General features: G+C 47.6%; 1 protein-coding gene across 1 annotated transcript; it reads right to left on the bottom strand.

The window, feature by feature from the left end:
- Window positions 1–9,937: 9,937 nt before the first annotated feature.
- Window positions 9,938–11,319, bottom strand: C23H6orf15 (chromosome 23 C6orf15 homolog). The gene is made up of 2 exons (XM_086369462.1): window positions 11,173–11,319; window positions 9,938–10,933 (listed from the first exon to the last, which is right to left on the bottom strand). Exons 1-2 carry the CDS (start codon window positions 11,237–11,239, stop codon window positions 10,113–10,115), a joined length of 888 nt encoding a protein of 295 aa, XP_086225588.1. The 5' UTR covers window positions 11,240–11,319; the 3' UTR covers window positions 9,938–10,112.
- Window positions 11,320–12,865: the final 1,546 nt, after the last annotated feature.

The following is a 12,865-nucleotide window of genomic DNA, read 5'->3' as shown; positions in this document are numbered from 1 at the left end:
CAGGGAGGAGTCATACAGCTCCCCTGTGGGAGACAAGAGAAAACAAGAGGTGGGGAGTCTTAGTTGCATTCAAGCCCTTGGTTCTAGTTGTACCTGAGATTCACTTGCTCCTTGGCTTTTCTTTAGTTTGTTCAGTAAGACAATGACTCACCCTTTGACAAGCCTGAGTCAGATTTCTGCCTTTCAGTAGACACAAAGCTGACGAATATATCTGGTTTCATTTTTCTAGAAATAACATAGTTTTTATTTGCCCAAATAATAGAGCCAACCTCAAGGAAAGCCTTATTTATCGTGAACATTTTTATTTGTACAACTTCATGTCCAATCACGTTTGCTTCACATTCAGAAATCTGAAGGGGATTTTGAAGGGTGTGTGAAATCTCAGAGCAACACTCAGGGTTCTAGATTCTGCAGATAGAGAGGCTGTGATGCCTTCTGTTGCCTGAAACATTTAGAAGTGAAATAGTGTGTGTTCACAGAAAGTTTTACCAATAGAATTCGGGACTGAAAGAGCAACGGTTACTGCATCTAGAATTGTGTCTAGAGAATAGAGCCGTTTATTTTTCTGCACTAGCACATAAGCCAGTAATATAGCCAGTCACCCCGGGGTTTGTACCTGGTTTAACGGTAAAAGGGTTTAGCTTCCTCGTGAGGCCCAGCGTCTTCCTTCTCAGGTCCCACTGGCCTTTGTGCTGTGTGTGATCTTCACAAGCCACACAAAAGAATAGCTGTTCCTCCTGGAAACAGAAAAAGGCCCTTTCCCTGTGCTGCTCACAGAACCAAACTTCCTGTACTGGATGCTCACTGGGCTCCAGTGTTAGGAGTCTGGGGACCAAACTGGCCAGAATCCACTTGAGCCCGAGTCCCCTCGTGAAATGTCCTCTTGCTAAATGGACAGCCTGGGGCTTCCTCAGTGGGTCCGAAGAATCTGTGATGCCTTCTGTTGCCTGAGACATTTAGCAGTGAAACTGCGTGCATTCACAGAATTTTTTACCAGTAGAATCCAGGACTGAAAGAGCAACTATTGGTGCATTTAGAATTGTGCTTAGAATACACTAGCAGTAACTCCTTAAATCTCGATGTTGCCTATCTTGCACCCGGAAGGGCATGAGGCCTTCCCCACACTCGCCCTATTATCAGAAGCTTATGCGTATGGACTGCCCATGGGGCTTGGAGCGTGTGGGTGGAAGGCAGGATGGGACAAGGCTCTACGGGGGTCGTCACCAGAATTATGGTGGTGGAATCGAGTGAGTTTGTGGATGTAAGGCTCTGCAGGACGCTATGCCGCATGTTATTTGCTGTCGCTCTGCCTACAGGAGAAACCAGAGTTGCCCCAGAGTGGGGATTCGGTATCCTGTCTCTCATTTATTTATTGGAGCGAAAGAAATCTGAGGGTAAAAGAGACCAAGTCCTTAGGTCCCAGAGAGTATGCAGAGAAGAATGAATGAGAGGGGGTGGATTTAGGTGTCACTATGAGCTGAGTCATCCGAAAAGAAGCCAAGACCACCTGAGACCTTGAGACGGACAGACAGACTTCAGGAGCAGAGGGACGGGGAGAAAGAGACAGAGCCCTGGCTAGTACTTTTAAAACCCTGGGGCTCACACTTATTCAATAAGAGCTGATTGTTTGCTTCTATTCCCCATTGTTGCCGCTTGTTCCTGCTTACAGAGCTAACCATAAGCCTTGCTCCTTCCCGCACGCCCTACCTCAGCCTGCCCTCTAGTGGCAGCCTGCGGAGTGACAGGAACGCGCATTACTCCCGTCCCGCCTTCAAAATATGAGTCATCTTAACCTACCTGGTAAGAATCCGGCTGCAATGAGGCAGACCTGGGTTCGATCCTGGGTTGGGAAGATATCCTGGCGAAGGGAAAAGCTACCCACCCCGGTATTTTGGCTAGAGAATTCCATGGACTGTATAGTCCATGGGGTCGCAAAGAGTCCAACACGGCTGAGCGACTTGCGCTTCACTCAACCTAACTGGTAGAATTGTAGTGAGCATCACTGATGGTTGTAGTTTTGGCAGCGATAGAAATGGCAATAGTTGTAGCAGCTATGCTGAGTGATTTACACGAGTCGTCTTATTTCATCTATACAAGTTGGGTGCTCACGTGCTCAGTCGTGTCCGACTCTTTGCAACCCCATGGACAGTAGCCCACCAGGCTCCTCTATCCATGGGATTTTCCCGGGCAAGGATACTGGAGTCAGTAGCGATTTCCTCCTCCAGGGGATCTTCCCAATTCAGGGATCTAACCTGCGTCTCCTGCAATTGGCAGACGGATTCTTTTCCACTAGCGCCACCTGGGAAGCTGCAAATTGGGAAGCGACTTTATTATCTCCATTTTATAAATGAAGCCTTAGCTGCTCTAACCTGTCCCAGGTCAGCAGCTACTAGTACCAAAATGAATGTGTTCACACAGTAAGCTGCCTAGTACTTTCCGTCAATCCTTAATGCTGGTTCCTTCCTCTGTCTTCCCCTGGAAAGCATCACAGAGGGGTTTACCTCATATAAAATGAAGTAAGAGAACTGGTTGTACTGTGATTTTGCCCAGGAATCTCCCTTCTGAGCTCTAGAACAATCCCCACACCCAAAGAGAAACTGGGACACACCCAAGATATTGCTGAATCTCTAGTTTAGAAACCAGGTAACTCCTGAGATGGAATACTTTTGCCCACTATCCAGCATGCCGACCTCTTAGTAGGAAGATTCCTAGAAGGGGAAAGATGATGCAATCCATGTGCCTCTGCTGTTGGTCCAGCTTAACCCATCAAGACATTCTAGTGTATTATGAATTCTTCATCAAACTGACATAAGAAGTTCTCTCCACCCAATCAGAATATTATTTGGTGACCAAGAAATCAGAGTCAAGAGAGGTGGGTTCTTTGGAAACATTTCATGCAGGTTACAGTAGATCCCAGTCCTGGAATAACCATGGTATTCACTTATACCAGCCTGGTTTTAAACAGGGCTTCCCCAGTAGCTCAACAGTAAAGAATCTGCCTGCAATGTAGGAGCTGCAGGAGACGAAGGTTCAATCCCTGGGTCAGGAAGATTTCCCCTGGAGGAGGGCCTTGTTTTAAACATAATCTAAAATAGCTTAAACAATAAAAATTACAACCAGGGAAATGAAGAGTTAGAAAAATGAGATAAAACCAAGAGTAAGGTTAATATAAACATCATGCTGGAAGGAAAACTACAGATTTGTAACTGAGCTCTCTAGCAGCCAGGGAAACACAGCCATTACCTGGCACTCAACGTCTGTAAACTAAAAAGAGACCAGAGTTTCTCAGGAGATGCAGAGCTATTCCTTTTCCTGGGATAAGGAGGTCCCCATAGAAATGGTGGGATAAAGTGAACAAAATCCCGGCCACATCTTTATCATGAATACAAGTTTCACAGGATTTATTTATTTCTTCCAGTGTCCCTGTGATGGCTGGTGGTACCATGTTTAGGCAGAGTCTCTCAGAATAACGCATTCCATGTGCCTCTGCTGTAGGTCCAGCTTAACCCATCAAGGGATTCTAGTGTAATCATGAACTCTTTATCAAACTGACATAAGAAGTTCTCTCCACCCATCTTTTGATACGTAGAGCATGAATTAGTTCAGTGCTATTATACACTTGACATCACAGCCATTTGGTGTGGTTAACAGTAGGTTACAACAGAAAGAATGTTCATGGCCAGAACAAGCCTGTCTCCCTACAGGGAGCAATTAAACAACTCACAACTCATATCCCCTGGGTCTCCCTTTCCTGGATCCCGTGAAGTTCACCCTTTTCTGCAGCCACATTTTTTTCTTCAAATAGAGTCCAGTACCCTGAAATCAATTTTTTCTTCCTGAGTTATAGTCTCCAGCCAGGCATGTTTTCTTTGTTTGGATTTAGTTATTCCTAAACTTCCTTAGCACCTCTACAATTCCTTCCCCAGATGGTGTCCCTCATGTATTGTGCAAATTTGCTACAACTTTCACTCATGGGTGATGAACTTCCATCTAACTAGTAAAGGAAGCCCTTTATTAGCTGTGTGAGTTTAGGCAAGTTACCAGACCTCTCTGAGCCTTATTTTCATCATTTATAATGTTGATAATGCCTACATTGGAAGGTTGTTTGGAATTAGAATAAATTATAATAATAGTAAGAGCAGGACTTCCCCGGTGGTCCAGTGGTTAAGAATCCATCTGCCAATGCAGGGGACACAGGTTTAATCCCTGTTCTGGTTGGATCCCACATGCTGTGGAGCAGCTAAGCCCATGAGCCACAGCTGCTGAGCCTGCGCTCCATAACAAGAGTCACCGCAATGAGAAGCCTGAGCGCTGCAATGAAAAGTAGTCCATGCTCGCTGCAAATTTAGAAAGCCTACGCGCAGCAACAAAGACCCAGCACAGCCAAAAAATAAAAGTAAATAAATCAATTTTTTTTAAAAAATAGTAAAAGCAACCAAAGATTTATTAAGTTCTTATTCTGGCAGATAGGGTCAGCATTTAACAAGCAGTTATTTGTTTGAGTCATCTCAACAATTCTATCACATGGGAACTGACTATCCCCCTTATACAGATTAGGAAGCTGAGGTTTGGAGAGTTTAATACCTGGCCCATTAGTTACAGCAGTCATAACCATAGATGATTCAATGTCACAAAAAAGGCAAAAGGCAGGAGAGTTCAGTGAGGGGTCAGGAAAGACTTCTTGAACCAGGAGTCATTTACAGATGGGTTGGCCTGTTTGTTGGTTTGGTTTGTTTGTTTTCATTGTAAAACTAGTGTTGTATGTATTTGCTCCTTGAAAAAGTTCAAACAGTGCCTGTGGTTACTAGCTTCCACTAGCAGGGAGTAACCGCTGAATAACATCCTGACAGAACTTTCTCCATGAATATACTACTTGAAAGAGATCTAGCTGTATGTCTCTCTTTTTTTTTTTTTTTCTTTCCACATTTTCACTGAGAAGAGGGGTGGATGACAGGAGTAAGGGTACAGAATGGCCAGGGGCTTGAAGGCTGGGCTCTGGGTGGGTGTGCAGGGCAGGGAGCTAGGTGTTGGCTTGCTTACATGCATTCATCAGTTCTAAAGCCTCTCTGGGTTCCTCCAGTAGTGTCTGCCCTGGCAGAGAGCAGGGCCAGGAATGAGGGTGAGGAACAGAGGAAGTCAGAGGGGCAGTTGGCTACATGGTGATGACCTTCGGTGCAGGTTCTGGGCTCTGCAGCTGGCTGATACTTGAACAGGGGAGTGGCCTGACTAGAGCTGACTTTTTCAAAGTTTTACTATTATAAAATACACATAACATAAAATACACCATCTTAACCATTTTAAGTGTACAGTTCAGTAATATTAAAAACATTTGCATTGTTATGGAGCCATCATCACCATCCATCACGTAACTCTTTTCATCTTGTAAGTCTGAAAGCCTATACCTTTTAAACCATACCTCCTGGTTCTCTGCCCTCCCCAGCTCCAGCTGACTTAGGATGAGCTGGAGGAGACAAGGCCTGTGTGTAAGAGGCTGATCAGGAGATGGCCGGAACCACCCAGGCCAGAGGCCATGAGGATCCCCCTGTGAGAAAGAAGGGCACAAACAGGAAACAAATTTAATAATTAAACAAAAGCACCTCCCTGTGCATGAAACGTGTACTGTGCCAGGCCCCGAGGAGGCATCTGAGGAGTCATTTCCTCTCCAGGTGACTTGTCCAGCTGGAGTCAGCAGCCCACAAATCTGAAGCCCTTTTCTGCATCCATTTTTCATATGACTGAAGCTTCTCCATTTTCAAACTCTCCCCCTTGGCTCATTCATATTTACTCTCCATCAGTCCCATCTCCACTCAGAGAAATCCTTTTTTTTTTCCTAGAGGTTAGAGTGAGTTGTGGGTTTTTTAATATTTATTTATTTGGCTGAAACTTGTCTTAGTTGCAGCACACTGGATCTGCAATCTTGGCTGTGGCCTGCAGGATCTTTAGCAGCATACAAACTCTTAGTTGTGGCACGTGGTATCTAGATCCCCGACAAGGGATCAAACCCCGGCCCTCTGGATTGGGAGCCCGGAGTCTTAGCCACTGGACCACCGGGGAAGTCCCTGTACAGACCTCCTTGACCAGGATATTCTGTGAGTGGACAGAACTAGAAACCCTGGCATGTGGCCAGTCTTCCCGAGGGCTGGTGTGCTCACTGTCAGGTGTGACAATCTGGGTTCATAAGAGTGTCTTCTGGATGTGTTCACCAGTTTCCTGACAGCAAAAGGGGAAAGCCAACCTAGAAAGGGGTAGAGGGAGTTCCCAGGGGGTCCAGTGCTTAGGACTCAGCACTTTCACTGCCAAGGGCGCAGATTCAATCCCTGGTCGGGGAACTAAGATCCTGGAAGTACCCAAAAAATGGAAAGGAAGGAAGGGAGGTAGGAAGAAAGAAATAAAGAGGTATAAGTAAGCAATATGGGACATCTTTCCAGTGGAATGAGAGGAACACAGGAGACATTTGGTCTTGAGGGAGAGAGAAAACTACTAGCCTGGCTGCTGGTCTTCAGATGACATGAAAGTGGGTGAAGATGAACTTGTCGAAGGAAGGATTCCAGGTGGTGATTAAGCCATGGGAGCTGGAGAATCCCGCTTTCACCTGCTCTGTGCAGTTTGCCCGCCTTTGCTTGCTATTTCCAAATGGTACCATACCTAAGTTTCCCCGTCACTGGCTGTGACCTTTGGTAAATTACCTAACCTTCCTGAGCCTCAGTTTCTTCTCCTGTAAAATATAAATAATCAGAGTAAGTGCATCCTAGAATTGTTGTGAGAAGTAAGATGACCCTGTAACAGGTTTTGTTCATGGTATATATGTGATAAATCAATGCCATTATTACGACCACCAGAAAGTGCATAAGTGAAAAACATCTAAGAGAACAGTTCAAGGAATGAACTAGTTCAAGTAGAAGCCAACTCTCCTTTCTTGATCTTGGGATAATTCTCTTGGGTGTAATTCCCAGGGGGAAGCATCACACCACACCCAACAATCAATTGTGATGTCAACTATAGACACTGCCTTCTCTGTGATGCCAGCAGGACCTCCTGAACTGAGACAACATCTTGCATTCTAATCTTCACAAATGCTCCATTTTCCAGTCTCTAATATACTTTATTATTATCTTAAACTTCATAACAACCTTGTGAAGTAGATTGGACATCTGCTTTCATCCCATTTTACAGATGAGCAAACCAAGGTCTGCAGAGGCAACTGATCAGCTAAACTGACACAGCTGAGAGAGCTGTCCAGGCACATGGAAGGGGAACCTCATCTTCCAGCTTCCAGACAAGCACACTCTACTATGGGACCTTCCCTCCTGGGGCAGAAGAAATGACTTTACTCCAGGCACCACTTCCACCAGTTAACCACTAATAGAAGCATAATGGAACTTGCCTGGTGGTCCAGTGGTTAAGACTCTGCCTTGTAATTCAGGGAAGTAAAGCTCTGACAAACCTAGACAGCATATTAAAAAGCAGAGACATCACTTTCCTGACAAAAATCCATATAGTCAAAGCTATGGTTTTTCTAGTAGGCATGTATGTGTATAAGAGTTGGACCATAAAGAAGACTGAGTGCCGAAGAATTGATGCTTTTGAACTGTGATGCTGGAGAAGACTCTTGAGAGTCCCTTGGACTATAAGGAGATCAAACCAGTCAATCCTAAAGGAAATCAACCCTGAATATTCACTGGAAGGACTGATGCTGAAGCTGAAACTTCAATACTTTGGCTACCTGACGCAAAGAACTGATTCATTGGAAAAGACCCTGATGCTGGGAAAGATTGAAGGCAGGAGGAGAAGGGGATGACAGAGGATGAGATGGTTGAATGGCCTCACCGACTCAATGGACTTGAGTTTGAGCAAACTCTGGGAAATGGGGAAGGACAGGGAAACCTGGGGTGCTGCAGTCCACAGGGTCGCAAAGAGCCAGACACGATTCAACAACTGAGCAACAACAAGAAGCATACAAATCAGTACATGAGCAGCAGCTCTCACTGCAAACCTCAGGACATTTATTATATCACAGATTGCTGGCCAATCCCACTATTTTAAATAGCAACAAACTTAAAGCAAAGACCAGTCCAACAAAGCTGACCACAGCTACCCAGGACCCTCCATCAGCACCGAGTAGTGGACAAAGTCCACTTCCTCGGCTCTATGTTACCCTGTCAGCCTTGGCTCACTTCCCTATCTGGGCGTCAGTATCTCCACCTGTATAATGGGCCAGCAGTGCCAAACCAGTGGAATTGTTTTGGGGATTAGCTGGAGGGTATTGTGAAAGCATCTCATCCGGAGTCTGGCACATAGCAGGTACTCAATAAAAATTAGATGGGTTTTTGTTAATTGCATATTATACCTGAACACTCCCTGGACAGATAGTAAGAAATATTTGGTTTGAGTCACTGACTCTGTCACATGCTAGCTGTGTCACCTTGTGTAAATTGCTTAATCTCTCTGAGCCTCAGTTGCTTTATCTTGCTTACAACACCTTCCTCAGAGTTGTTAATGAAGGTTAAAGAATGGAATGTACAGGGCATTCCAGACTGAGAAGGGCTTTGTTGGGGAGATGTCAGTGAGGCTCTGGGAAGGGCACGGTAGCAGTCCAGATGCTACTGGACGGGTAGCATCTAGGAGTCTGCCTGCAGGCTTGTGGCTCAGGAATAAAGTGGAAGAAGAGAAAAAACAGGAGTCAGAGAGACTGTTGACTCAGTGTTTGCTGAGCGCTGACCTCGGTCCAGACGCTGTCCATGGTGCTGGCAGTTCCTCGGTGAACCAAACAAAGCCCCTTTCTGGCCGAGCTTGTGGGAACAGAGGAGGGGAGTGCTGACACAGAGTTTAAAAATCCCTAACAGTCCAGTGGTTAAGACTCTGTGCTTCCAATGCAAGGGGTGTGGAATCAATCTCTTATTGGGGAACTAAGGTCAGTCAAGCCATGGTGTAACCAAAAAAATAAAGAAAAGTGCAAATAGAAGTGGCTTAGAAGGAGGCAGCCAGAGGGAGGGACAGAGAGAAATGAGACCAAGCCCGAGAGAATGAACTTGGGCTTGTGGAAATGACAGGTGCTTAAATCAGAACCAGAATCGCCTGCCCCAGCACTGGGAGAAACTGAGAGTCCAGGGTGGGGAAAGGATTGAGGGAAGAGGTTGACGTGATAGAGGGTCGTGTGGTTAGTGATGGGAAGACATGGGTGGACACCAGGGATTGCAGCTTCTAGAAATCTCATCACCCCCACCAACTTCTGTTAACTTCCTTCTGCACTTTCTTAGAGTGAGCCTTCATCACCACACTCCAACTCCTGTACAAGGATGCAGAGCTCCTGGGAAAACCAGAGGGAGGGCAGTGTGACCAAAAGAAGAAGCCATGTCATCACGTGGGGATAAAAGCATCAAACGCAGCCACAGGCGGGATTGTTGGCTCCATGTTTCTCTGTTCCTGTCCCTTCTCCCTTTCTTTCTTCTTCTATAGAGGTCTGCCCTTTGTTCAGCAAATGCCCTAAGCCCGTGATTCTTTGGGGCACAATGTACCAAGTGATGCATGTAAGGGAGGAGATCAGTGCTTCCTTCACTTCCAAGAACCGTGACTTTCTGGGAAGAAAGACAAATGCAGACTAAATGACTTTCTCTGACCCTCTGTGTCTCTGAATGAAAGGGCATTCACTCCCCACTTGGACCTCATCCTTCCCTCCTGCCACAGGTGCCATCCCAGTTAGTCCTGCTGCCCTTCCTCCCCCTTTCAGAGTCCAGGACAGTGGAGCCAGCTCTCCCACCTGGCCCAGGTGAGACCAGGAGGCCCTACCCTCAGACACCTGGGCTTTGATCTCTTGCAAAGGATGGGGATGGGAAGAGAGCATCAGGAGGACCCTGGGGGGACATGGAGATGACTAGAAAATGGGGATGGACAAAACTCCAGTTTTCACCCAGAAACAAAGACACCGAGAAGGAGTGGATTCAGTAAGTGCTGTGTTTTATTGGAGATCAGCGCAGGGAGAGCAGGGAGGCAGTGACAGTGGGGATGATGCTAGAAAACAACTGATAGGGTCTTGATTTAGCTCATGCCACAAGGGGAGGGAGCCGGACTTCCTCCTCTGACTTCTAACGGGTTTTCCCCGCCCTGTCACCCTCCTAACTCCACTGTGACCCAGGGTTTTGAGGACTGGGGAAGCCAGCTGGGATGCTCCAAGAGGAGCCAGGAGGACGGAGAATTCTGGGAGGAAACTGATTAATACCCGGGTATAGAGGAATATTCCCCCAGCTAGTACTTGGGTATTGATGAGTGTTACCCCAGATTCCCACAGGGTATGGCATGGGTCTTGTTCCCCATCCACTGCCAGGACCTCCACCTCCCCAGGATGTACTGGGATTCAGGGTCCCCCAGGGGTGACCAGGCAGAAGTGGCCGTCTTATTCTGTTGATGAGAGCCCAGAGTGGGGATCGGGCAAGGATGTCTCCCAGGGAGCCCAGCACATTAGGACGGAATGGCCGTCTAGACTCAGAGTCCCGGTGGAAGAGTGAGGACTCAGGTGAGGGGTCTCCGGGGTGTGCAGAGGGCCCTGCAGGCCAAGGCCTGCTGCCCATGGGGAGGGCAGCCACCCTAGAAAGGTAAGACAGTTCTCCGGGCAGCACTTCCCCGACGTGGTCCTCGACTGCAGCTGCCAGCATCGGCCAAGGGTCTTCCGAGGGCCAGGAGTCCATGGAGAGCAGCCCCCCAGAGCGGGGCCACCCCTGCACTCCAGGACCTCCTACAGGTTGAGAGCCATGCGGTGGAGAAGGATTGGGCTTCAGAGCAGCCCTGGCCAAATCATTAGGCCCAGGGGCTGGTTTGGGCTGAGGATGCTCGGCATTGGAGGGGCCGGTCAAGGGAGATGGTCCCAGCAGAGGCAAGCTGATCCCCAAGTCTCGAGGAACTTTCTCCTCCATCACACCGATGCTCCGGGCAAGGAGGCCTGGGGGAGGGGGAAGGGGAAGAGGAGGCAGCCAGTGGACCAGATGTTTGGTCCCAATGCCCTCCCCTCCCTGATTCCCTGAGCCCCTTTGTTTCAAGTCCCTTCACTTTCCCTGAGCCAGCTCTTACCTCCTCAGGGACCCAAGTGTACAGCCTCCCACCTTTACCCCTTCCCTCAATCCCAGCTCCCCTGAGGCCCCCCAGTCTGCTCCTGTCCAAGAAGTGGCACAGCCTCTCTACCTGGGAGATGAAGACAGACCAGGAGCAGCCCCAGGGGAGCCCGCTTCCCCACCACGCAGCCCTGCATCTTGCTCTGCGTCTCCCTCAGCCCCTAGACATCCAGCCCTTTATCCTGTCAGTGGGGTGGGGGACACCAAAAACAGGCTGAGCCAGTGGTTATGGAGACAATAAATCCCCACATTCCACCCTCATTTCTAATTCATTCTGTGGCAACAGGTGCCACTTGAATGACCCAGGGAAGCTAGGTGTTCCCACCCTGCTCTTTTCCTCAAGCTCCCCACCCCTTCCGAATCCAGGTGTTCTGGCTTGCGGCTCATCGCTGGTTGCCAGCCCTACTCTTCCTGGTTCCCTATGCCAAGCACATGAGGACCTTCACCCTTGGGGTCTCCATCTCTTCACTTCTTAGCAATAGAAACACTTGATTCTCTTTCTGTTTGGGATCCAGATTATGCCTTCCAGCACTTTCTCATGTATCCCCAAAGCTCCATCATCGTGACCTCGAACTGCAGGAGCTTCTGCGGTACAGAAGTGGCCCCCATCTGAGGGGCTGCTCCTAGATAAGACCCTGTGTCATGGGAAATAGACCTGGTTCCCATCCTTAAAAGATGGTGGTATATTGGCTTCCTACGGCTACTATAACAAGTAACCACAAACTGAATGTCTTACAACACAAATTTACTATCTTACAATTGTGAAGATCAGAAGTCCAGGTAGAGCCTTTCTGGAGGCCCCCAGGGGAGAATCCATTTCCCTGCATCTTCCAGCTCCTAGAGGCCACCCGGGCTCCTTGGCTCGTGGTCCACTTCCTCCATGTTCAAAGCCAGGAGTAGCAGGATCGTCTCATACTGCGTCAGTCTGACCTCCTCTTCTTCCCTCTTTAAAAATCCTTATGATTACATCGGGCCCACCCAAGTAATCCCAGATAATCTTCCTATTTTAAGGTCATCTGACTAACAACCTTAATTCCACCTGCAAACAATTTCCCTTTGCTATGTAACCTCACATACTCTAGTTTTCAGGCATCAGGACATGGACATCTTAGATGATGGGGAGGGCACCATTCTGCCTACCTCAGATGGTCAAATATGTCCACAGAATACAAGAGATACAGTGAGAAAGAGACAGCAAGAGAACAGATATTTCCCGCTAAGCAGGAGGAGGGCATTGATATGCTCTTGTCAAGTAACCAGGAGTTGATCATTGTTAAGGCTGAGTGATGAGAATACAGGGGTTCATTAACTATTTTGTCTACTCTTAAAGCTGCTTGATATTTTTACAATAAAAAGTGTCTAAATGCCTTTGTTACTCTATTGCTTGCTTCCAGGACACACCCAGACTAGGCTTCCCTTGTTGCAGGAAGTCTAAATATTAGCTGCTAGACTTTACCATTTCGCGACCCCATCGACTACAGCCCACCAGGCTCCTCCGTCCATGAGATTTTCCAGGCAAGAGTACTGGAGTGGGATGCCATTGCCTTCTCCAAAATATTAACTGCTAGACTTTACCATTTCATCCTCATCCCCAGGCCCTGCTGGCTGACTCCTGGAAGAACTTCTTTCCAGATCTGGTCAGTGGACAGCATTGTAAGTCAACTATTTGTTGTTGTTTAGCCACTAAATAGTGTCTGACTCTGTGACCCCATGGACTGTAGCCCATCAGGCTCCTCTGTCCACGGAATTCTCCAGAGAAGAAT

The sequence above is a fragment of the Bos grunniens genome, chromosome 23, assembly GCF_055505025.1.
Source record: "Bos grunniens cultivar Pamir isolate PY7600 chromosome 23, Bosgru_T2T1.0, whole genome shotgun sequence".
NCBI lineage: Eukaryota > Metazoa > Chordata > Mammalia > Artiodactyla > Bovidae > Bos > Bos grunniens.
Note: the sequence above shows the minus strand (reverse complement) of the source record. Positions and strands in the feature narration are given on the sequence as shown.

Excerpts from the sequence above, each read along its gene's own strand:
- C23H6orf15 (XM_086369462.1), bottom strand. The coding sequence starts at position 11,239 with ATGCAGGGCTGCGTGGTGGGGAAGCGGGCTCCCCTGGGGCTGCTCCTG. Across the intron at positions 10,934-11,172 it reads GGTCTGTCTTCATCTCCCAG|GCCTCCTTGCCCGGAGCATC; the intron begins GTAGAGAGGCTG and ends CCCCTCCCCCAG.